This window comes from Salmo trutta, chromosome 19 (genome assembly GCF_901001165.1).
Source record: "Salmo trutta chromosome 19, fSalTru1.1, whole genome shotgun sequence".
NCBI classification, from domain to species: Eukaryota; Metazoa; Chordata; class Actinopteri; order Salmoniformes; family Salmonidae; genus Salmo; species Salmo trutta.
In genome coordinates, this window is record NC_042975.1 from 25,565,516 (window position 1) to 25,591,296 (window position 25,781).

General features: G+C 41.5%; 3 protein-coding genes, 1 long non-coding RNA gene and 1 pseudogene across 5 annotated transcripts in view; 2 read left to right on the forward strand and 3 right to left on the reverse strand.

Moving 5' to 3' along the window:
- Positions 1-300: 300 nt before the first annotated feature.
- On the reverse strand, positions 301-2,806 carry LOC115154221 (probable 28S rRNA (cytosine-C(5))-methyltransferase; annotated as a pseudogene).
- A 180-nt stretch (positions 2,807-2,986) lies between these two features.
- On the forward strand, positions 2,987-8,654 carry LOC115154220 (transducin beta-like protein 2). The gene is made up of 7 exons (XM_029700222.1): positions 2,987-3,414; positions 4,499-4,614; positions 6,631-6,815; positions 7,199-7,350; positions 7,524-7,650; positions 7,741-7,893; positions 8,023-8,654. The coding sequence occupies exons 1-7, from the start codon at positions 3,285-3,287 to the stop codon at positions 8,480-8,482; spliced, it is 1,323 nt and encodes a 440-aa protein (XP_029556082.1). The 5' UTR covers positions 2,987-3,284; the 3' UTR covers positions 8,483-8,654.
- Positions 8,655-10,761: 2,107 nt separating this feature from the next.
- LOC115154222 (B-cell CLL/lymphoma 7 protein family member B-A-like) lies at positions 10,762-16,397 on the forward strand. Its single transcript, XM_029700223.1, has 6 exons — positions 10,762-10,955; positions 11,496-11,571; positions 11,639-11,741; positions 13,637-13,801; positions 13,966-14,042; positions 15,235-16,397. The coding sequence occupies exons 1-6, from the start codon at positions 10,864-10,866 to the stop codon at positions 15,322-15,324; spliced, it is 603 nt and encodes a 200-aa protein (XP_029556083.1). The 5' UTR covers positions 10,762-10,863; the 3' UTR covers positions 15,325-16,397.
- Positions 16,398-19,743: 3,346 nt separating this feature from the next.
- LOC115154223 (uncharacterized) overlaps positions 19,744-25,781 on the reverse strand; it is an 89,983-nt gene continuing 83,945 nt past the window's right edge. The window contains exons 20-22 of one of the 2 annotated variants that reach the window (XM_029700224.1): positions 21,242-21,400; positions 20,865-21,024; positions 19,744-20,503 (exon numbers count right to left, since the gene is read on the reverse strand). In XM_029700224.1, coding sequence (XP_029556084.1) covers positions 20,403-20,503; positions 20,865-21,024; positions 21,242-21,400 — 420 coding nt within the window. In that variant the 3' untranslated portion in view covers positions 19,744-20,402. Of the gene's footprint in view, positions 20,504-20,864; positions 21,025-21,241; positions 21,401-25,781 lie in introns of those variants that run through there. The other variant, XR_003867844.1, reaches the window with a different exon arrangement.
- On the reverse strand, positions 22,898-25,465 carry LOC115154224 (uncharacterized). Its single transcript, XR_003867845.1, has 2 exons — positions 24,028-25,465; positions 22,898-23,698 (listed from the first exon to the last, which is right to left on the reverse strand). It is a non-coding gene; the product is annotated as an uncharacterized LOC115154224 (long non-coding RNA).

The following is a 25,781-nucleotide window of genomic DNA, read 5'->3' on the forward strand; positions in this document are numbered from 1 at the left end:
CTTGGTGGAAGAGTGGAGTAACATCTCACAGCAAGAACTGGCAAATCTGGTGCAGTCCATGAGGAGGAGATGCACTTCTGTCCCTAATGCAGCTGGTGGCCACACCAGATACTGACTTACTTTTGACCCCCCTTTTGTTCAAGGACACATTATTCCATTTCTGTTAGTCACATGTCTGTGGAACTTGTTCAGTTTATGTCAGTTGTTGAATCGTGTAATGTTCATACAAATATTTACACATGTTAAGTTTGCTGAAAATAAATGCAGTTGACAGTGAGAGGACGTTTCTTTTTTTGCTGAGTTTACATCAGAAAATGTATGGTTATTTCTGGTTGTTTATCAAAGTTAGGGGCTAACTCATTGAACCTGCTTTGTAGTATACCCCTCAGACAGACAGGTCATGTTGTTACCTGATCTGCTGCACGATGGGTCAAGTAGAATGTACTCCACATCTATACTGCGGCCCATCCGGGTCCACCTTTAGGATGTCCTGATTGGCCAGCGGCTGACACGTGACTCCGGTACAGAGCAGGCGAGTGGACATTGTGGAGAGATGCTTGGCGTCCAGGTCGAAGGCAAACCGTTTCCTTCAACACAGGCCAGAAAGGAGGTTTTGGTCAAAGGTGTGAGGAATGACAAGTAACCCCTACAATGTACTTTGAAATCTGATCAAAAGAGCTATCATTTTGTAACTTTACCTTTTTTCAGGATTAACATCACAGGACAAGTTTCCCTGACCCAGAATAAGTCTATTGCTGGACTATTGAACATGGTATTTAGTCCATGAGTATGCTTAGTCTGGGTCTGGGAAATTGACCCTCCATATTTCAATCAAGCTTTACCCTTTGTTATTCATGATGGCGGCGAGGTGGCTGGTTTTGTTCCCCGGCGCTGTACAGGAGCCAGGACATGGCTGCCTGTAAGAGGGTTCACGAAGTACGCAGGGAGACAGCTGGCCTGTTGGGATATAAGGGAGACAGTAGTAGACATGCAAGTCCATGGGCCCTGTTTGAAATGCATCTTAGCTTCTTTCTTTTATCAGAATAGATCTTACAAGGTAACATCATCCAATCATGTACAGATCAGTGATAACCTCAAGGAAGGAAGGAAGGACGCATTTAGAATCCTCACCTTGTCTTGTAGAATGATGTGGCCAGCCTTGTAGAGATTGTGGTCATGGAAGTCTGTCTTTGCAGAGACAACCAGCAGGTCTGAAAGTTGCAGGTCACCCACAAAGGATTTCCCCTTCAGATTCAGGTCATTGAGCCTGGACATCAGAAACACACATTTTGTTTTTAATTTGCCTAATGTCAACCTCAATCACTAGAATGAATCCATGCTTAGTCAATATAATTAACAGGGAATGAAGAAACATCCCAGGCTTGTCACTGACTGACTTGTAGGCCTGTCCCAGGTAGGCGAAAGCCCTCTCTCTTTAGGTAATTGATGGCGTCCTCCACCGTGGTCTTTAATATGTTCACACACACATACCTTGGGAGCTGATAGCCTGAGGAAGTAATATTTAACATATTTCCAGTGAAGTATCCCAGACAGTGTGAATAATGCAAAAAAGTTGACTAGCTGTACAGACTTCAGAAGCATGTTACTAAGTCAGTAATATTAGTGCACATATATTTTGTATCTAAGACTACTATGCCACTCTCTCTTTGCAGCTCAAATGTCTTATTTTCTAAAATTTCTAACAGGAGTAATAAGGATCAATCAATCCAACCTTCAGGCTGCTGGAGACTGGAGGAGTGTAGGTCCTGGTTGCAGCTGACCTTCTGCTTGATCTTCATGCGGGCCAGGGCAGCCTGGAGCAGTGCTTCATCATCAGAGCCTTCCAGGCCGCGCCACACTTCAGCCCCTTACCAACAACCAGGTCATACACCAGAACCTGTGTAATGGACAGGACCAAACAAGAGATAAGTGACCAGCCATGGTGTTGAGGGAGTGTTCTTCAATCTTGGTCCATGGGGATCTGATCCACAGGGTGCAGCTTTTGTTCTATCCATGTTGTAGCACGCCTGAATCAATTACAGTACATAATCAGGTGTGTTCGTCTGGGTCGAAACAAATGCCTGCATATTAAATATCAGGCTTGAAGAACTATATGTTTGAGGGACTGAATGGAGCTCCCGAGTGGCGCAGTGGTCTAAGGCACTGCATATCAGTGATAGAGGCATCACTACAGACACCCTGGTTAGAATTCAGGCTGTATCACAACCGGCTGTGATTGGTAGTCCCATAGGGCAGCGCTCAATTGGTCACTGTAAATAAGAATTTGTTCTTAACTGACTTGCCTAGTTAAAAAAAAAATGTTTTTTTGTTCAAAAAGGGCCTATGGGGGTGACAATTGTCCAATGTGTTTCACATTACCAGGTCCTTGGCAAGATTAATTTTTATTTTAGTTTGTTTGAGGAGCTTTGTAGACTCAATGATCTCTTGGAGGGTAGATGAAAACTTCTGTGTCTCACACCAGGGCAAACAGATGCTTGACATTCTGGTGAGGTGAGAGCATTATTGTTAACAATATTAACACCCACAGTACTGCTGTAAAGTTAATCTCTGCAGAAAATATCTTTAGCTTCTAGGCATGAACAGCAAGGTGTTGCCTGTGTTATTTGATGTTTACTGGTTAGCTACGTGGTAAATGTTGACAGAGCAAGGCGTTAGCTAGCTAATACACTGTAGCAAATTACCTGAAATGTACTGTCGTAAACCAGTCTATACAGCAGCCTGCTTCCTCTCCACTTCTCGGCAGCTTTCACGTACAAAGCCATTGTTAGAAAACTAGTTTAGAGTAAACCTTTATTTTATTTACAGAGAATGTGTTATCATTATGTACAACTACATTAATATATCTCCACGACACCCACGTTTCTGCAAGTGGGCAATATACTTTACTGCCAAACAAACAACAAAAAAACTTTACTGCCCGATGAAAAATGTAGGTATCGATTTACGTTAGAACTCAGTGCCTACGACCGTGCGACAGTTTCATACTGTACTGTCTTTTACCGTGCTCTGCTACTTACTTCAGAAACTGAATGAAGACGAATGTTTATGCATTTGTAAAGCAAGTTAGAGTAGTCGTTTTTGGGTGTCACACAGTTAATAACTACAACATTATTTATATTTAAAAACACCGATATTGCAAGCTGAGCAAAGCTGCATGCACAGCAAGTAGCTAACGTTACCCAGGCTAGCCTCTCAGAGTTTGCTAGCTAGCTTCAGTTAGCTATAATTTTAGCCAGTGCTAACGTGTCACAAACTGTGCAAAGATGGAGTTTGCTGCTCTTATTGCCTTGACCGTATTAATAGGAATGCTGATAATTTTGGTCGCAATCGCTGTGGGAAAGCAGAAAGGAGAAATAAGTGATCAACTAGAGCAGAAAGAAGAGGACTCAGTTGGTAAATTGCTCCTCTCACTTGTTTGCATGTCTTGTTGCTATGGATTGCTATTGTACTAACGTTAGCTAGCTGTGTCAAACAGGTGCAAGTTACACAATGTAATATAAGCCAGTGACCCTTGATGATAGTTAGAATAGATATATTCATTTATAAGTATTGGCACCAGGTCAAAATTCTCTACATGTCCCGAAGCCAGCCATAAACTTGTTGCTGGAAGAAAGATTGAATTAAATGGTGACCAAAACCATAGAATTAGAATATTAGAAGGGACATTAATCTTCTTATGATGGGATAAAGGTCAGTCCATAGAGATCCGATTAAATTACTTTATTAAATTAATTAGTATTCTAATTCATACTTCTGTGGGTCAGGGAGTTGGTCAACCATGGTTTGCCAGTTCTGTGATAAGATATTGTGTAAAATAATGAATTTAAAGAATGTATCTGCACTGTTTGTTAGCTAACTAGGCAGCCAGTTTTAGAATTTTCCAAATTAACTGCCAATATGCCAACATTCCATTCAAACAATGTAGTCAATCCTGCACCATAGACTGGCTGAAATCAGTTAATGTTAAGACTTAGACAAGTTGTAAATGCAACAAATACCGATATTGTATCATATCACTCAAAGCTTTCCAAGGAAACAAAAATGTAGACATTTATGGTTTGTTTACATATATTTTAGAGGCTATTTGTACAGACCATTTGTATAAAACCCTTATAAACTGTATTTATAATTATTTGACTATTTTAGGTTGACAATAATTATATTACACAATTTCTGATATCAAACACCTTTTATTTTCCTGCATTAGTAAATAAGGATTATGCCTCTACTACCATTAATTCCAATTACACCGGATTTCTCTTAGACCAATATGGCTGCCGTTTTGCCCGTCTAGCAATTTAATGGGATCTCTGACTAAAACATTGTTTTGTTACAGAATTGTAAGATGTTGATTCAAAACATTTACCGTTTCCAGAGGAGAAAGCAGCCAGAAGTTTGAACATTTTGATAATGGAAGTTACTAGAAAGTGTCATATTGAACGTCTTGTGTAACGAGATGCCATTTCATTCCCTGCAGCAGAGGAAAGTGCAGTGAAGGCTTCCACTGCCAAGAAACAGAAACAACAGCGTCCTCGCAAGGAGAAAGCCCAGCAGCAAACCTTCAGCCATCCTCTCCTGGCATCCTCCTTGAAGGTGGGCCATGCTTCACATACTGTGAAACCCATATTACGCCATATCAAAGATCTATTATATTGACAAGATAGTTGAGTGACCGCTCTAACAATGGAAATGCATGTCCTCAGAGATGGGAGGCGAGATCAGGTGGGACCATTCTAGCCAATGAGGGCAGATACACGTGTGAACAACAGTTTTTTTTTTTTTTCAAAGTTGCCAGAATGCCACATGTATCCACTTATATCAGTACATTTTGTAAAAGCCTAAACATTACAAAACCTCTATTCGGTCAAATAAGCCTCACGTAATTCAACACTCTCTCATAGTCCTCCATATAAAAAATCCCAACTTGGTCTGCTTATCTCACGCGGACAGATTTTGGGTAGAGTAATCCTCTCGCTTCGCCTTTTCCTCTCTGGACATATTTGGGCATAATCTGCCATTTACTAGAGTGAATGATGTCATTGCCAAGGGTCGCTAAGAAGTTTATCTACAAGAACCAGCACACAAGCCAGTTGTTTAATGCATGATAAGCTGCACCAACAAGGCACAAGTACTTGGGAGTATGGCTTCTCTCTGCACATATCAAAGCTGCAGGCGAAAGTTAAATCTAGACTTGGTTTCCTCTATCGTCATCGCTCCTCTTTCACCCCAGCTGCCAAACTAACCCTGATTCAGATGACCATCCTACCCATGCTAGATTATAAAGACTTAATTTATAGATCGGCAGGTAAGGGTGCTTTCGAGCGGGTAGATGTTCTTTACCATTCGGGCATCAGATTTGCCACCAATGCTCCTTATAGGACACATCACTGCTCTCTATACTCTTCTGTAAACTGGTAATCTCTGTATACCTGTCGCAAGACCCACAGGTTGATTCTTAAAATCCTCTTAGGCCTCACTCCCCCCTATCTGAGATAACTACTGCAGCCCTCATCCTCCACATACAACACCCGTTCTGCCAGTCACATTCTGTTAAAGCTCCCCAAAGCACACACATCCCTGGGTCACTCGTCTTTTCAGTTTGCTGCAGCTAGCGACTGGAACGAGCTGCAACAAACACTCAAACTGGACAGTTTTATCTCAATCTCTTCATTCAAAGACTCAATCATGGACACGCTAACTGACAGTTGTGGCTGTTTTGTGTGATGTATTGTTGTCTCTACCTTCTTGCCCTTTGGTGCTGTTGTCTGTGCCCAATAATGTTTGTACCATTTTTTTGTGCTGCTGCAATGTTGTGTTGCTACCATGTTGTTGTCATGTTGTGTTGCTACTATGTTGTTGTGTTGCTACCAAGCTATGTTGTCATGTTGCTGCCATGCTATGTTGTTGTCTTAGGTCTCTCTTTATGTAGTGTTGTATTGTCTCTCTTGTTGCGATGTGTTTTTGTTCTATATTGTTTATCCCAGCCCACGTCTCCGCAGGAGGCCTTTTGCCTTTTGTTAGGCCGTCATAGTTAAGAACAAATTGTTATTTACAAACTTGCCTAGTTAAATAATGGTAAAATAAAAAAAATATGTAATGACAACGGTGTGTGACGAGGTTACAGAATTATCTGATGCTTGATCATCGATTGTGTAAAAACTGATCAGAGTTTAAGTTGCTGGTTTGAGTTGGGGCTATCATGGTGGTATCTATTAAAGCACAGAGATGGAGGTTGCAGTTTAAAAGGCTGATGCCCACTCATTCACAATGGTTGGAGATGATTAACTGGAAAAACAAGGAAGGGAAATAATAACAGTAAATGTTCTCCAATCAAATGATAATATAAATCAAGAAATAAGAACAAACTTATCATAAACGCATCCAAAAACACAAAAGGTATTGCAAAAAAACACTTCTGCAAACTGTAAAGTTTGGTCTGCACATTGATTAGTGACAGGTGTGAGTGTTTAACCTGGTGGATTGGCTGAAGACCCGCTTCTGCTGGAGGGGGATTGGACAGGTGAATGGTGGTTGGATGAGAGGACTGTCAGTCAGTGTAGGGGAAATTCGACAACAGCTTGACTGACTCGTCTCTGTCTTTCTCCCCAGAGTCACAGTGGCAATGTGACGTCCCTGGACTTCAGCAGCAATGGGAAGTACCTAGCTACTTGTGCTGACGACCGCACTGTCAGGATATGGAGCACCAAGGACTTCCTGGACAGAGACCATAAATGTCTGAGGGCCAACGTAGAGCTGGACCACGCCACGCTGGTCCGCTTCAGCCCTGACTCAAAGTACATACACACACACACGCATGTCCAGAACAAAGGGTATAGATACAGTACATTCGGAAAGTATTCAGACCCCTTGACTTTTTCCACATTTTGTTACGTTACATCCTTATTATAAAAGGGATTAAAATGTTTTTTTCCCTCATCAAAAATACGTTTTTAGAAACATTTGCAAATGTATTAAATAATAAACAGAAATACCTTATTTACATAAGTATTCAGACCTTTTGCTATGAGACACAAAATTGAGCAAAGGGGCAACGTAACAAAATGTGGAAAAGGTCAAAGGGTCTGAATACTTTCCGAATGCACTGTAGATAGATGGATGGATGGATAGAGAGCCTCTTGTCTTTCTATACTTATTTTTACTCTGTCTTGGTATGCAGGGCCTTCATTACTTGGCTGGCTAACGGAGATACTATTCGCATATTCAAGATGACCAAGAAGGATGATGGTAGTTTCACTTTCAAAGCTGCCCCTGAAGACTTCCCTCAGAAACACAAGACCAATGTCATCAACATCGGCATCGCAGAGACGGGTATGATGGCTAAGTGTATTCAGACTGAATGACTAAAAGGCAGGAAGATGTGAATGTGTGATATGCTCATTTTTATGATTATTGACTGATGAATGACTATTAGACGTTATGAAAGAGACCCTTGTTCCAGTCTAAAATCTCATCTGTCTCCCTTATTGGTTTCTGTGTTCCAGGCAAGTTCATCATGAGTGCCTCCACTGACACCAACATCCTCATCTGGGACCTGAAAGGAGAGGTACTGGCCTCTATCATCACCAACCAGATGACCAACTCCTACGCTGCCATCTCACCATGTGGCAGGTCCGTACCCTAAACGTGTCTGTGCGGGTTTTATAGCTAATGTAATAGTATTCTCAGGTACATCATTTCTGGATGGTTTTCTGTCTTCAGGTTTGTTGCCTCCTGTGGCTTCACTCCTGATGTGAAGGTGTGGGAGGTGTGCTTCGGGAAGGGTGGCGAGTTCAAAGAGGTGGCCCGCGCCTTCGACCTAAAGGGCCATTCAGCTGGAGTCCACTCCTTTGCGTTCTCTAACGACTCACGCAGGTAAGGCATGCATTGTGTGGTATCCTATCAAAACATTGATGGTTGATTTCCATGGATGACATTATGATAACGTTCATAAGGTAGATTTCCCCCATTGAGGTATGTGAAACCGTCTTTTGTTTCCCCCAGAATGGCCACCGTGTCCAAGGACGGCACGTGGCGACTGTGGGACACGGATGTGGAGTACAAGAAGCAACAGGACCCCTACCTACTGAAGTCAGTGCCTTGCCAGTCGTCGGAGGGAAGCCGTGTGGCCCTGTCGCCGGACGCCCGAGTGGTGGCCATCTCCAACAGCTGCAGCGTGGCCATGTACAGCACCTCCACGGGTCAGCTGGAGGAGGAGTTCCACGGAGTCCACAGCGAGGAGATCACTGATCTGAGGTTTGACATCAACAGCCGCTACCTGGTGTGCAGCGGGGACCGGGCGGTACGTGTGTTCCACAATGCGCCGGGCTACCGTGCGGCCATCCAGGACATGCAGGCCATGCTGAAGAAGGCCCAGAACGAGGGCATGAAACAAAGGCTAAAACAGCAGATACAGGAGGCGCAGAGTGCGCTGGACACTGTGCTCACAGCACCCAAGGATTAAAGAACTAAAGCCCCCCCTAGGTTGGCTGTGTAGACCCCTATTTTGATCTCTCTCTTCCTCCCCTTCTCTCACACACTGCCTCCACAGAATGGCATGCGATTCGACTCCTGTCAGGGATGTGGCATTTGCATGCTGGTTTTAATAAATAAATCATGATATGTTTCTATAGAAATATGGCTCTGTTTTGTTTTGTGAATGCTCTGCCTGCTTTGAAGTCAGGAATACTATGTTCTCTCTCTTCTTGGACCAGTAATCCTACTACTATAGAAGAGCTTGCTTTTCTTTGGCAACACAAACATTTGTTGGATAATAGGACCAGAATTCAGCTGGGGTGCCTTGTGTTTCTACAGTTCCTCTGTAGAAACATAAGACATACTAAACTAACAATTTCCATGACATCCTATCCAGGTGAATGCTATGATCCCAATTACATCGCATGTTAAATCCACTTCAATTAGTGTAGATGAAGGGGAGGAGAAAGGTTAAAGAAGGATTTTTAAGCCTTGAGACAATTGAGACATGGATTGTGTATGTGTGCCATTCAGAGGGTGAATGGGCAAGACAAAAGATTGAAGTGCCTTTGAATGGGGTATGGTAGTAGGTACCAGGTGCACCAGTTTGAGTGTGTCAAGAACTGCAATCCTGCTGGGTTTTTTCACACTCAATAGTTTTTCATGTGTATAAAGAATGGTCCACCACCCAAAGTACATCCAGCCAGCTTGACAACTGTGGGAAGCATCCCTGTGGAACGCTTTCGACACCTTGTAGTCCATGCCCAATGAATTTAGGTTATTGAGGGCAAAAGGGGTGCAACTCAATATTAAGAAAGTGTTCCTAATGTTTTGTACACTCGGTGTCTAGACTTGACAGTTCATGCAGCTTTTGTGTTCTGATGGAATACCGAACACATGCGTCTACACCTACATTTAAATGTAGGTGTAGTGGTCTAAGACACTGCATCTCAGGGTTAGAGGTGTCACTACAGACCCTGGTTCGATTCCAGGCTGTGATTGGGAGTCCCATTGGGCGGTGCACAATTGGCCCAGCGTCGTCCGGGTTAGGGTTTGGCCGGGGTAGAACAAATTAAGAATTTGTTCTTAATTGACTTGCCTAGTTAAAACATTTTTTAAATCTACTGTGCCCACATTGTGTCGGGACTCCCTTTTGCCCGCAACATATTCAAATGCCAGTATGCATTTTGCAAACGGTGGAAGCACCTAAATCTGATAACACAACAACTTGATGGCAGTAACCAACTACTGGTGGTCAGCGATGCATTGTGTGGTCAGGGATTCTCTTCACTCTGGATGCAATCAGGCTACCTAAAGCGCATACAGTGGGCGACGTCTTCAGCAATTCGCCCACAGCTCTCCATAAAATGTATGTTTTGGGAGCGAGAGGCTAGGAAATATCACTGGTGAGGAAATACGTTCCTGGTTTTAATGATAAAAAAAAACGTATTAGAATTAGATTTTTTGGGGTTTATTTTTTAAAATTATTGCAGAAACACCAGTAATGTAAAATGGTATTAATGTACTACTAGAATTCCTCATAGAAAACATGGAAGAGTGTTTTTACATTAGTGAATGTACATTTATGAATATGAAAATGTTCCATTAGCACAATTAGATTCATGAGGTAAAATTGTTTTTCCTCTATCCTTATTATAGTTAAGGAAACCGAGCAGCACATTCTCCCATAATAAACAAAGGTCATCAAGAATATACCAATTATAAAACTATAAATATCTTGTCATAATTTCTTTACATGTAGACAATGCCAAAATAAATGCAAAACTGTTTCTGGATGCTCAACACAAAAAGTTCAGTTAATGTTAATGTCTTTTTTTGAGTTTCTTCAGGTAATGATTCGCAGGGTAATACTTATGGATCATTTCGAAAGAGACCTCTTTGACCTTATTAACTAGCAGGTATTTGTGTGGTAATAACCAGACTTTTTTCAAACAGATATTATTGACAAATGTATTCCAGTAAGTTGTGACATAAGGAATAGACACAATATCCCTTTGAAATAAAGCACATCTGTTGTCCTGAGGGAGCAAGGAGAAACACATTTTTTTTATTGGAGAGACACGGTAGATACATTTAAATGTAGGTGTAGAATTCCATGATAAGAACAAGAAAGCTACATGAACTGTCAAGTCCAGACAAGGCCTTTGTGATGCCAGTGTAACTGCAATGTAACAAGTGACCCCCCAGATGGTAACTTCATGTAAACACATGCACATTTCGTGAGGGCGTTCTGTGAGAACAAGAAGTGAATGGGTCCCAAAAGCTCGCGAGATTCGGTGGGCAGGACGGAGAGCTAGCTAAAGCTAAACAGTCTGTCGGAGGCAAATAAAACTAAAACCAAGCACAAAGATGTCTGGACGCTCGGTTCGCGCTGAGACACGAAGCCGCGCTAAAGATGACATGAAGAAGGTGATGGCGGCCATTGAGAGGGTCAGAAGATGGTTAGTACAACACTATTTATTTGTGTGAAAGATCATAAAAGATTGCCGATACAGAAAGTTCAGCGACATGGAGGCGTGGTTTGAGACAGAATGACAGTGAAAGACCGAGAGCACAGCCAATGATTATCACTGTGAAGCTTTCTCCCTCGAGACAAGTGGCTTTTCAACAAGAGGCGGGACCCAAAAGTACACTTTGCGTAAAGCTAGTTAGTTCGCTAGCTTGCGTATAATTGGGGAATGGACAAACAGACAGACAGACTAGCAAGCGAACTATGCAGTGACTGTCGTGTAGTAATCAATAAGATACTAGCCAACCATAGCCAGTGAGGTATCCTCGCTTATTTGTAGCAGCTTCCACTAATAGCGTTGCATTCATTGGTATAATTCCACTCTGGAAGGGCTATGTAAACGGTTTGTGCAATCCGGGGTCCTTGGGACGTCCCTACCCTAACCTTTACCATTTTCCATTTCAACCTCAATGGGTGCACTTGACCCTTGAACTATCTGAATGTAAAGGAGCGCACTCATTGTTTTCTACAGGGAGAAGAAATGGGTCACTGTCGGAGACACATCTTTGAGGATATTCAAATGGGTGCCAGTGGTGGATACAAAAGAAGTAAGTTATTTTCTTATTTAATAACCTAAGTAGCAATGTCAGTTTGTAATGCTTTGTCTTCTTGTAGGAGAAGAGTAAGGTGGTCCCGGCTGGAGCAGTCAGGGAGCTGAATAGCTTCTCCACAGATCCAGCCTCAGAAAACACACATTCAAGTCATCTGGATTTTCATGGTGAGGATGGAGGACAGTTTTGAGTGACATACAGTGCATTCGGAAAGTATTCCATCCCCTTCACTTTTTTCACATTTGGTACGTTACAGCCTTATTCAAAAATGAGTTAAATTCTTTCCCCCTCATCACTCTACACACAATACCCCACAATGACAAAGCAAAAACAGGTTTTGCAAAATGTCTGCTAATTTCTTATAAATAAAAACAGATACCTTATTTACATAAGTATTCAGACCCTTTGCTATGAGACTCGAAATTGAGCTCAAGTGCATCCTGTTTCCATTGATCAGCCTTGATGTTTCTACTCAGGTAACCTAGTGGTTAGAGCGTTGGGCCAGTAACTGAAAGGTTGCTGGATCGAATCCCCAAGCCGACAAGGTAAACATCTGTTGTTCTGCCCCTGAGCAAGGCAATTAACCCACTGTTCCCTGGGCGTCGACCTAATGCAGCACCCCACAGCTCTCTGAATCAGAGGGGTTGGGTTAAATGCGGAAGACACATTTCAGTTGAATGCATTCAGTTGTACAACTGACTAGGTATCCCCCTTTCCTTTCCTTGATTGAAGTCCACCTGTTCATTCAATTGACTGGACATGATTTGGAAAGGCACACACCTGTCTATATAAGGTCCCACAGTTGACAGTGTTTGTCAGAGCAAAAACCAAGCCATGAGGTTGAACGAATTGTCCGTAAAGCTCAGAGACAGGATTGCGTCGAAGCACAGATCTGGGGAATGGTATCAAAAAATGTCTGCAGCATTGAAGGTCCCAAAGAACACAGTGGCCTCCATCATTCTAAAATGGAAGAAGTTTGGACCCACCAAGACTCTTCCTAGAGCTGGCCGCCAGGCCAAACTGAGCAATCGGGTGACAAGGGACTTGGTCAGGAAGGTGTTCAAGAACCCGATGGTCACTCTGACAGAGCTCCAGAGTTCCTCCGTGGAGATGGGAGAATCTTCCAGAAGGACAACCATCTCTGCAGCACTCCACCAATCAGGGCTTTATGGTAGAGTGGCCAGTTGGAAGCCACTCCTCAGTAAAAGGCTCATGACAGGCCACTTGGAGTTTGCCAAAAGGCACAAGATTCTCTGGTGTGATGAAACTAAGATTAAATTATTTGGCCTGAATGCCAAGCATCACGTCTGGAGGAAACCTGGCACCATCCCTACGGTGAAGCATGGTGGCGGTGGCAGCATCATGCTATGGGGATGTTTTTCAGTGGCAGGGACTGGGAGACTAGTCAGGATTGAGCAAAAGATGAATGGAGCAAAGTACACAGAGATCCTTGATGATAACCTGCTTCAGAGCGCTACCCTTCCAACTGGTTCACCTTCCAACAGGACAACGACCCTAAGCACACAGCCAAGACAATGCAGGAGTGGCTTTGGGACAAGTCTCTGAATGTCCTTGAGTGGCCCATCCAGAGCCAGGACTTGAACCCGATTGAACATATCTGGAGAGACCTGAAAATAGCTGTGCAGCGACGCTCCACATCCAACCTGACAGAGCTTGAGAGGATCTGCAGAGAAGAATGGGAGAAACGTCCCAATACAGGTGTGTTAAGCTTGTAGCATCAAACCCAATAAGACTCATGGCTGTAATCGCTGCCAAAGGAGTAACGGGTCTGAATACCTAATGTAAATGTGATTTTTCTTGGGGTTTTTTTGTTGATTTTTAATACATTTGCAAACATGTTTTTTTGCTTTGTCATTATGGGCTATTGTGTGTAGATTCATGAGGATTTTTAAAATCCATTTTAGAATAAGGCTGTAATGTAACAAAATGTGAAAAAGTCAAGGGGTCCGAATACTTTCCGAATGCACTGTATGACCTCACCATATGCTGGCCTAGAGCTCTTTCCATTTCCTCCTATTCCCTGTACTCTCTTCCTCCCCAGATGAGAACAGTAACCAGAGCTCTCTGTCTGATGCGTACCAGCCCAAAGTGGACAGCAGCAGTAACTCTAGCCCCCAGCCTAGTGAACCTCTGAGCCCCAAGAACCTGTGTGACTTCCACACAGATGACTCACAGCCCCCGACTCTGGGCCAGGAGATCATGGAGGGTGAGGCGGACAGACAGATAGATGTACACACACTTACCTCTACACGGGAACGTTAACTGAAGATCTTTTTCAATTATTCTGATGTCAACTAATATGGTCAAATATATCTTCAGATTCTTTAAGAGGTTTTAAGTAAATGTTTATTTATTTGATTTTTTTTTCAGAGCCGTCATTGCCAAGTGAACTGGCTGACGAACCTCCATTGCTGATTAAAGAGGACTTGTTACCCCTCACTACTCAGGTAAATCGCATCTAACATCTCAATGATCATTCCACTTCGACACCACAGCTTTGTCACTCAAACGATTTACACTGAACAAAATTATAAATGCAACAATTTTCAAAGATTTTACTGAGTTACAGTTCATATAAGAAAATCAGTAAATTGAAATTAACTCGGCCTTAATCTATGGATTTCACATGACTGGGAATAAATATATGCGTTTGTTGGTCACAGATACCTTAATGACAGGGGTGTTGATCAGAAAACCAGTCAGTATTTTTTTATTTTTTTAGTCATTTTAGCAGACGCTCTTATCCAGAGCGACTTACAGTAGTGAATGCATACATTTCATACATTTTTTTCTGTGCTGGCCCCCCGTGGGAATCGAACCCACAACCCTGGTGTTGCAAACACCATGCTCTACCAACTGAGCTACAGGGAAGACTAGTTTCTCAAACTAAACACTCTAATGTACTTGTCCTCTTGCTCAGTTGTGCACCGGGGCCTCCCACTCCTCTTTCTATTCTGGTTAGAGCCAGTTTGCACTGTTCTGTGAAGGGAGTAATACACAGTGTTGTACGAGATCTTCAGTTTCTTGGCAATTTCTCGCATGGAATAGCCTTCATTTCTCAGAACAAGAATAGACTGATGAGTTTCAGAAGAAAGGTCTTTGTTTCTGGACATTTTGAGCCTGTTATCGAACTCACAAATGCTGATGCTCCAGATATTCAACTAGTCTAAAGAAGGCCAGTTTTATTGCTTCTTTAATCAGAACAACTGTTTTTAGCTTTGGTAACATAATTGCAAAAGAGTTTTCTAATGATCAATTAGCCTTTTAAAATGGTAAACTTGGATTAGCTAACACAACGTGCCATTGGAACACAGGCCCATTATCAGCAACCATCACTCCTATGTCGATATTCCATAAAAATGAAATCATCTGTTTCCAGCTACAATAGTAATGTACAACATTAACAACGTCTACACTGTATTTCTGATCAATTTGATGTTATTTTAATGGACACAAAAGTTGATTTTCTTTCAAAAACAAGGACATTTCTAAGTGACCCCAAACCTTTGAACGGTAGTGCACTTTCAAGACTATTTAATACAACATATCAAACTCCTAGTTTGTCCAACAATTTACTGATTAAACATAAAACTGATAAAACATGGATTCAAACAAACCTGGCTGTATTTCCCCACACAGGAGGAAGAGGAGTGTTCTGGAGCTCCGCCACTGAAGAGGGTGTGTTCTGAGCAGAACTCCATCCTGCAGAGCTCCTCAATGATGAGCTAACACACTGCACATAGCATCAGGCTCGGACCCAATTCACTTCAGGCACTTTGTTGAATCTCATTTTTTTTTATTTGGAAAAATTGTCTATCATTTTCATTGACAGACATTTCTGGTTCATAAATTGAACAAAACATTTTAAACAAATTGAACTCTCAACTAATTTGCTGATTTTAAAATAAAAAATGCTTTGAACCAGGCCCTGCTTAGCTTTTAGTCAGCGAGTTGCACGACTGCAAGTCTATCCTCCGATGACTGCAATAGATACATTTTAAGGACCAGACATATGGAAGGACCACCATACTTGTTATGATTTTATATTGAATCTCTTTCAAAGTGATTTCGTTTTTCCCTTAAAGGATCCATGAATATGTAGTTTAGTTGACACTATTTAGTTTCAATGGATTAACAGCGGAATACAAAACCAAAGCACTCTACCACAACTCTCCCGAGGTAGTGCAGACCGGTAGGTTACATGTATGTCCTTTTATTTTCTTTGATTTGGGAGATACCATTTTCTGTCTACAAAATATAACTTTTCGCGTAAACTATTTATTGCAAGGCAATGACAGGAAATGTATGAAGTAATAGTTGAATTAAGGTATGGTCAGTGTTGTAGGTTTTAAGTCTGACTCTATTTTGAATGCAGCTTTATATTGTGCCATTGACACTTGTTTACTCAATGCTAGCTGTCAGGATCTTTTGTCAGTTTTGCCGATTTCTAAATCAAGTGTTCTATCTGTCCATCCAGGACACGCTGGTGTGCAAATCAAACGCACTAAGTTTAACATTGTAGAATGTTTCAAAATTACAAGTACTGTATGTGATGTTTTTGAAGTTACTTAAATGATGCTACTAGGTCCTTATTTTTTGTTATTTATCTCTTAAAGATGTTGTCTCAGTTATTTAAGTAAGAGTTCATTTGTAAAATGAACACAGATGGTTTCAGTCTAAAATCTGTTTTGAGTTATCGTCCTTAGTAACCCAAGGAAGCACTTGTCTTTCTCAGAGATATGTTTTATGTCATATTTTACTTGAGTGGAATTAGGAAATTTAATTTATCAGGTTAGCATGTACACTGACTATTTGATGTTATTTTGGAGTGATTGTAATACTTAATAGTAACCATTTATTTATAGTACCAGTCAAAAGATTGGACACACCTACCCATTCAAGGCTTTTTCTTACTTTTTACTATTTTCTACATTGTAGAATAATAGTGAAGACATCAAAATTATGAAATAACACATATAGAATCATGTAGTAACCAAAACAAAGTGTTAAACAAGTTAAAATATATTTTAGATTCTTCAAAGTAGCCACCCTTTGCCTTGATGACAGCTTTGCACACTCTTTGCATTCTCTCAACCAGCTTTTAAATGTTGTATATTTTTTTAACCTTTATTTAACTAGGCAAGCCAGTTAAGAACAAATTCTTATTTTCAATGACGGCCTATGAACAGTGCCTTGTTCAGGGGCAGAACGACAGATTTTTACCTTGTCAGCTCAGGGATTCGATTTTGCAACCTTTCGGTTACTAGTCCAACGCTCTAATCACTAGGCTACCTGCCGCCCCCTTCATGAGCTTCATGAGGTAGTCACCTGGAATGCTTTTCCAACAGTCTTGAAGGAGTTCCCGCATATGCTGAGCACTTGTTGGTTGCTTTTCCTTCACTCTGCGGTCCGACTCATCCCAAACCATCTCAATTGGGTTGAGGTCGGGTGATTGTGGAGGCCAGGTCATCTGATGCAGCACTCCATCACTCTCCTTCTTGGTCAAATAGCCCTTACACAGCCTGGAGGTGTGTTTTGGGTCATTGTCCTGTTGAAAAACAAATGATAGTCCCACTAAGCGCAAACCAGATGGGATGGCGTATTGCTACAGAATGCTGTGGTAGCCATGCTGGTTAAGCGTACCTTGAATCCTAAATAAATCGCAGTGTCACCAACAAAGCAACCCCACACCATCACACCACCTCCGTGCTTCACGTTGGGAACCAGATTTCCACCGGTCTAATGTCCATTGCTCGTGTTTCTTGGCCCAAGCAAGTCTGTTATTCTTATTGGTGTCCTTTAGTAATTGTTTCTTTGCAGCAGTTCGACCATGAAGGCCTGATTCAGGCAGCCTCCTCTGAACAGTTGATGTTGAGATGTCTGTTACTTGAACTCTGTGAAGCATTTATTTGGGCTGCAATCTGAGGTGTAGTTAATTGCCGATTTCCGAGGTAGGTAACTCTAATGAACATCCTCTGCAGCAGAGGTAACTGGGTCTTCCTTTCCTGTGGTGGTCCTCATGAGAGCCAGTTTCATCATAGCGTTTGATAGTTTTTGCAACTGCACTTGAAGAAACTTTGAAAGTTCTTGAAGTTTTCTGAATTGGCTGACCTTTGTCTTAAAGTAATGATGGACTGTCATTTCTCTTTTGCCTATTTGAGCTTTTCTTTCCATTAATATGGACTTGGTCTTTTACCAAATCGGGCTATCTTCTGTATACCAACCCAACCTTGTCACAACACAACTGATTGGCTCAAATGCATTAAGGAAAGAGATTCCACAAATGAACTTTTAAGAATGCACACTTGTTAATTGAAATGCATTCCAGGTGACTACCTCATGAAGCTGGTTGAGAGAATGCCAAGAGTATGCAAAGCTGTCAAAGGCAAAGGGTGGCTACTTTTAAGAATCTAAAATAGAAAATATGTTTTGATTTAACACTTTTTTTTGGTTACTAAATTATTCCATATGTGTTATTTCATAGTTTGTCTTCACTATTATTCTACAATGTAGAAAATAGTAAAAATAAAGAAAAAGCCTGGAATGAGTAGGTGTGTCCAAACTTTTGACTGGTACTGTATGTATGTATGTGTGTGTGTGTATGTATATATATATATAAACACAAAAATATATATTTTTTTCTCTGAATCGACAGCAATTACACTCAAGTTTGTCAAATAGATCAGTGTGTTGCGTTGTGGTTCGCCATTTATGAAAGAAATGCTGTAATATTTGGGACTGGGCGACAAAAGTTAACTCCCGCAATATTGCTAGTTATTACCAATTTGTAACAGTTATAATTTTCAGTCTTATTACTTCATTGTACTGTTAGTCTCTTGATAAGACATGTCTATTTCAAGTGATGCCAGTATGTTGAATGGGCCAGTAAAATGAAGGCATTTACAATGTGATGACTTCTGTATCCACATTTAAATGACCACCTTGCAGATTACTTTGGGATGGTAGGCCTATTCTGCTAATGGATTATTTTATTTTTCAAGAAGGATGTTTGGAGAAGAGTTTGTAAAGACTACTTTGTATTTTATTGTAATTTTCCAAGTACAAATAATTTTATAAAGGAGTATGGATTTGGAAATCTGCAGATTCAATTGTTTGAATTTCATTTTGAATACACATATACCATGTTTTAGTGAATGGGTTTGATTGAAGTGTTATATGCCTTAAGAAATGTGTTGTACATCAGTTCTACATCGGGTGAACTAGGCCATAAAGGGATCTTTCCAATAGATGGAGCTAGAGTGCACACAACCAATTCCATCAGTTGACAGTCTACCTTGCTCTGGTGTGTGCTTAAATTATTTATAGTTTAAACATTACACACACAAGCATGTACGGGTAATTAAGTATTCTTGGCAAACCAGAACCAAATATTGTGTGAGTGCTATGTTTTCTTCCGTCACGAGAGACGTGACAAATGACAATTGAATCTATGTTTACAGATCGGATAGTACTGTAAGGACTCTATTAAATCCGTATCGTGGAAGTTTAGCGTTACATTTAAATTTAAAGGTAATGTTCCTGCGTTAGTGGAGACTGCATATGTCGGCTCAATTGGAAATTACCGTTACATTTCTATTGCTTCAGCGATACAGATTGAATAGAACCCTAGATCTAATCATGTCATATTTCATCAACTGGTGGCACTTCTCAAAATGGATTATGATACATGTGCCTGTCTGTACACAATTGATTAAATAAACAGACTGTTAAGTTAGATGGCACATGGTTGGTCTGTGATACAGTAACAGTATTCTTCCAGGACAGGACCTGCTATTGTTTCCCATGTGACGAGGACAATGAGGTGCACATTAAGATCAGCCCAGCCAAATGTCTGTACTGTATTGCGACTACTGTGGAAGTTACTGTAGTCATCCAGGCCTATAGGCAAACCGCCTGACTACTGACTCACACTGGCAAACAATGAATCTCCATCAAACATAAAAAGCGTGTGTGCACCATGAACTGAACTATGGGCATTTTGATCATTGACAGGTACAGCATTCATTATATTTTTAGAAGATGAACTCCAAAGTAATGCATGAAGAATTAAAGCCATTAAATTCTCTTAATCTTGCATTACTTTGGAGTGTATTTCTCAGAACCTTTTGAATAACAACCCACAGCAAGTGAACAGATATGACATTGACCTTTAATATTAATCACAGATTTAAAAAGAAACATCTTTATTAATATACCATCAGCTTGCCTGAACTGTACACTGTCATCTTTATGGACATCCATTTTTTGTATTTTTATATTTGAATACAGCTATTCCTGAATATCATACATATATATTAAGGTTCTGTGTTTACTTCAGTGAAATAACCAGATGCTCATTTAAAACACTCCCACTGAACACATTTGTAGCGGGCCAGTGACTATTTAACCTTGGGCTAGCGGCAGTTAGTGGTGACATGACATCATGATGTTTTAAGCACGAGGGTAGCTTACAGCAGAAAATTCCTTGACATCAGCAACAACAACAAAATCCTCTAATTTGACATTTAATTATTCCTCTGTCAGTTCTCAACTGTCTACAAATTAAGTGCCACACTGACATGTTCAAGTAGATAAAGACAATTGGATTCTATATCGCTACTCCGTATCAGTGCTGCTGCAATGGTTTCTGGGTCCTGAGATCAAACAGAACAAGACAGGAAATGAACACGATGCTTCTTGCTCTGTCGTAATGGACACGTGGGTCAGATGGCTGGGAGAAGTGCTCTGCCAGGGTAGAAACAAACACTACACTATCCCATACTGTGCTGGGACACTGGCCGGACTTTTTATGAGTCTTTGAAATATTCTTCTATGTCCCAGAACTGTGTGGCCTGATCAGTGGCAAATTCATTGACGACCAGGTGGTCCCTCTTGAAACCCGTTCCACCTGAAAGACATTTCACAAATGGTTCCTTTTAGGCGACAATCTTTCTTCTACTGTGTCTTGGAGACAACTGAAAATAAGTTACGACCATGCTTTCCCCCCCTAATGTATTTGTATAACTGGAAATACAGCATTTCATGGTTCTGGGAATAACCAATTATGTACCAATACAATTTCTAGCTCTTTTCTGAGATGGCTCTGCAAATATGGTTGTTATGATCTCAAAATAGATCCTCCACTAAGTATAGCATACGATAGTTGAGTTCAGCAGCAGTACACAACAGAAACCTGCTCTCCACTATTACAGTAGGCTCCTCTGTGTTTATCAAAGACCATACATTATAGTGGATCTCTATGGTCTCACCTCTTAAGTCCAGTACTAGTTTGTGGTTGAGATGGGAAGAGATGGTTCCGTTGTTGTTCAGGCTCCATCTCTGGTGTGTGCGTCCATGCTCCGGCCACAGGGCCACTCTGGCCCCAACTGTTGCCTTCCCCCCGATCACTGAAAGACACGCCTTACTGGCCTACAGGCAACACACACCGTGTCAATATTACACACAGATACTGCATATTACACACACACACACGCTACGGTAGACACACACACATGCACAGATACTTACCATAGCATACCATAGGGAAGAGGATTGCATATTTCCCAGAATATTCCCATTCTAGTTTTGCTTAAATGTTGAGACTTTACTTTTTTCTCTCCCCTAATGCACGCACACGCACACACACCTTGCAGCGGAGCAGCCCTCCAGTGAAGAGCCAGCGCTGGGTGTCCAGAGAGCAGGCCGGGGACAGGGTCACTCTGGCTGGGGAGGAGTCATCCTTGACACTCTCAGAGGTCAGCAGTGAGCCCAGAGCACGGCTCTTCACCTGTACATACAGCCTGGGCTGGAGGGAGACCACACAGTACAGACTGAATGAGGATCAACAACTTTCACAGCATTTTATATAGACCCTAGGTAATGCTGCAGGGAAACTACATTTTTCACAAAAGGGAAAAACTAACTTATAACTTAAAATAACTGAAGTGGTTACCTAGCATTGGGTGTGTAGGTTTCGCCATTTGTATTGTACTCCAACTACACTGAACAAAAATATAAACGCAACAATTTCAAAGATTTGACTGTTACAGTTCATATGAGGAAATCAGTCATTTTAAAAACTCATTAGGCTCTAATCTATGGATTTCACATGACTGGGAATAAAGATATGCATCTGTTGGTCACAGATACCTTAAAAAAAAAAAGTAGGGGCCTGGATCAGAAAAGCAGTCAGTATCTAGTGTGACCACCATTTGCCTCATACAGCGCAATACATCTGCTTCGTATAGAGTTGATCAGGCTGTTGATTGTGGCCTTTGGAATGTTGTCCCACTCCTCTTCAACAGCTGTGCGAAGTTGCTGGATATTTGCGGGAACTGGAACACTGTCGTACACGGCGATCCAGAGCATCCCAAAAATGCTCAATGGTTGACATGTCTGGTGAGTATGCAGGCAATGGAAGAATGGCACGACAATGGGCCTCAGGATCTCGTCACGATATCGCTGTGCATTCAAATTGCCGTTGATAAAATGCAATTATGTTTGTTGTCCGTAGCTTATGCCTGCTCATACCATAACCCCACCGCCACCATGGGGCACTCTGTTCACAACGTTGATATCAGCAAACCGCTCGCCCACACAAAGCCATACACGGTGTCTGCCATCTGCCCGGTATAGTTGAAACAGGGATTAATCCGTGAAGAGCACACTTCTCCAGCATGCCAGTTGCCATTGAAGGTGAGCATTTGCCCACTGATGTCGGTTGCGACGCCGAACTGCAGTCAGGTCAAAACCCTGGTAAGGACAATGAGCATGCAGATTCTCTTCCCTGAGACGGTTTCTAACAGTTTGTGCAGAAATTCTTCAGTTGTGCAAACCCACAGATTCATCAGTTGTCCTGGTGGCTGGTCTCAGATGATCCCGCAGGTGAAGCCAGATGTGGAAGTCCTGGGCTGGCATAGTTACTTGTGGTCTGCGGTTGTGAGGCCGGTCGGACGCACTGCCAAATTCTCAAAAACAACATTGGAGGCAGCTTATGGTAGAGAAATTAACATTCAATTCTGGCAACACTTCTGGTGGACATTCCTGCATTCAGCATGCCAACTGCACGTGGCATTGTGTTGTGTGACAAAACTGTCCTTTTATTGCCCCCAGCACAAGGTGCACCTGTGTAATGATCATGCTGTTGAATCAGCTTCTTGATATGCCACAGCTGTCAGGTGGATGGATTATCTTGGCAAAGGTGAAATGGTCACTAACAGGGATGTGAACAAATTTGTGCACAAAATTTGATAGAAATAAGCTTTTTGTCCGCATGGAACATTTCTGGGATCTTTTATTTGAGTTCATGAAAAATGGGACCAACACTAACATGTTGCGTTTATATTTTTGTTCAGTGTACTTACTTTTGCAACAAAGTAATAATAACAGGTGCTATCCTACTGGTAGTTCCTCTAAGGACTGTGTAATGTGAAAACCACCATGTAACACAAGATAGCCAGTCCAGTCTAGAACTCTACATACTGTAGAGCTACATCATCAGTAACATAGCACTGCCATATGCATGCACACACACAACTTCAATAATAATACTGTGCCAGTCACACAACCCACTAACACAGTTACACTACAACAGTGTTTCCCAACTCTAGTCCTCAAGTACCCCCAACAGTACACAAACACACAAAAATCTGAGGTTGTTTTATTTGGCCCCCACCTTGCTAGAATCAATATTGTAAATAACCTTGGTAATTTGTCCACCAATGTAAAGCTTACGGCCAGAAACCTTGGTGTCTTCTTTGACCTGGACCTAAACCTTGGTGTCTTCTTTGACCCTGACCTAAACCTTGGTGTCTTCTTTAACCCTGACCTAAACCTTGGTGTCTTCTTTGACCCTGACCTAAACCTTGGTGTCTTCTTTGACCCTGACCTAAACCTTGGTGTCTTCTTTGACCCTGACCTAAACCTTGGTGTCTTCTTTGACCCTGACCTAAACCTTGGTGTCTTCTTTGACCCTGACCTAAACCTTGGTGTCTTCTTTAACCCTGACCTAAACCTTGGTGTCTTCTTTGACCCTGACCTAAACCTTGGTGTCTTCTTTAACCCTGACCTAAACCTTGGTGTCTTCTTTAACCCTGACCTAAACCTTGGTGTCTTCTTTAACCCTGACAAAGCCTTGGTGTCTTCTTTAACCCTGACTTAAACCTTGGTGTCTTCTTTGACCCTGACTTAAACCTTGGTGTCTTCTTTGACCCTGACCTAAACCTTGGTGTCTTCTTTAACCCTGACCTAAACCTTGGTGTCTTCTTTAACCCTGACCTAAACCTTGGTGTCTTCTTTGACCCTGACCTAAACCTTGGTGTCTTCTTTAACCCTGACCTAAACCTTGATGTCTTCTTTGACCCTGACCTAAACCTTGATGTCTTCTTTGACCCTGACCTAAACCTTGGTGTCTTCTTTGACCCTGGCCTAAACCTTGGTGTCTTCTTTGACCCTGACCTAAACCTTGGAGTCTTCTTTGACCCGGACCTAAACCTTGGTGTCTTCTTTGACCCTGACCTTAACCTTGGTGTCTTCTTTGACCCTGACCTAAACCTTGGTGTCTTCTTTGACCCTGACCTAAACCTTGGTGTCTTCTTTGACCCTGACCTAAACCTTGGTGTCTTCTTTGACCCTGACCTTGAGCTGCATGTAAAGAAGGTTGTCCAGTCCTGCTTTTATCATCTTAGAAATATAGCTAAAGTCAAGCATTTTATTTAATTCACTGATCTGGAGAAAGTTATATATGCTTTTATTTCCTCACATCTAGATTTCTGTAACTCTTTCTATACATGTCTGTCAGAAATCACTCCATCTACAGTAAGTTCAAAATGGCACGGGCTACCAGTCACTTTTAGAATAGATTTTAAAATTGTATTAATCACGTTTAAGGCAAGGCATGGTTTAGCCCATCCTATATTTCTGATATTTTATCTCCCTACGAGCCAGAACGTAACCTGAGATCCTCTGGCAGGGCACTGTTGACCATTCCTAAGTCTAGGTATTTTATTAGGATCTCCATTAGCCGTTGCGAATGCAGCAGCTACTCTTCCTGGGGTCCACATGAAACATGACATAATACAGAACATTAGTACACAAGAACAGAACTACATCAATTTTAAAATGGAACACGTGGCCTAGGTTGAAAACTAAAGGAGACCGTGCATTTACCATTGCGGTCCCTAGACTTTGGAATGGTCTGCCAGAGGAGATCAGGCTTGCAGATTCAGTGCCTCTTTTTCAATTCCTGCAGAAGATACACCTTTATAAAGATGATTTCAATGTATGATTTTAATTAGCTATCTTTTTTCATTCTCCTTCCTCCTGTCATTGTTTTTCTGTTAGTACTTTATTATTTTATGATGTGAAGCACTTTCTTAATTGTATTGAATAGCACCATACAAATAAAGTTATTATTATTATTATACATTTTTATTGTAGCCCTGGACAAGTTCACCTGATTCAACTCACCAAGGGTTTGATGATTAGTTAACAAGTTGAATCAGGTGTGTTTGTCCCGGGCTACAACCAGAATGTGTACTGTTGGAGGTACTTGAGGACTGGAGTTGGGAAACACTGCAGTCAGCACCACCACGCACATGCACAAACCCCAATGGAATGTGAACATATAGATCTAGGGCAGTGTTACTCACTATTTTTTGTAAGAGGGCCACTTTGGGTTGAGCCAATCATTCAGAGGGCCGCACAGATCTGTAATTTGTTGTACTTTTTCTTCCAATATTTTCAATTGAGAGCAAAATCAGAGCAATAGAGCACATGCAATTGATTTTATGTATAGCACATCACAAATATATACTGAATATACACTACAGGTCAAAAGTTTAGAACACCTACTCATTCAAGGGTTTTTCTTTATTTTGACTACTTTCTACATTGTATAATAATAGTGAAGACATCAAAACTATGAAATAACACATATGGAATCATGTAGTAACCAAAAAAAGTGTTAAACAAATCAAAATATATGTTATATTTGAGATTCTTCAAATAGCCACCATTTGCCTTGATGACAGCTTTGCACATTATTGGCATTCTCTCAACCAACTTCGTGAGGTAGTCACCTGGAATGCATTTCAATTAACGGGTGTGCCTTCTTAAAAGTTAATTTGTAGGGGGGTATATGGAAGATTGCCCTATTTGGTAAAAGACCAAGTCCATATTATGGACCA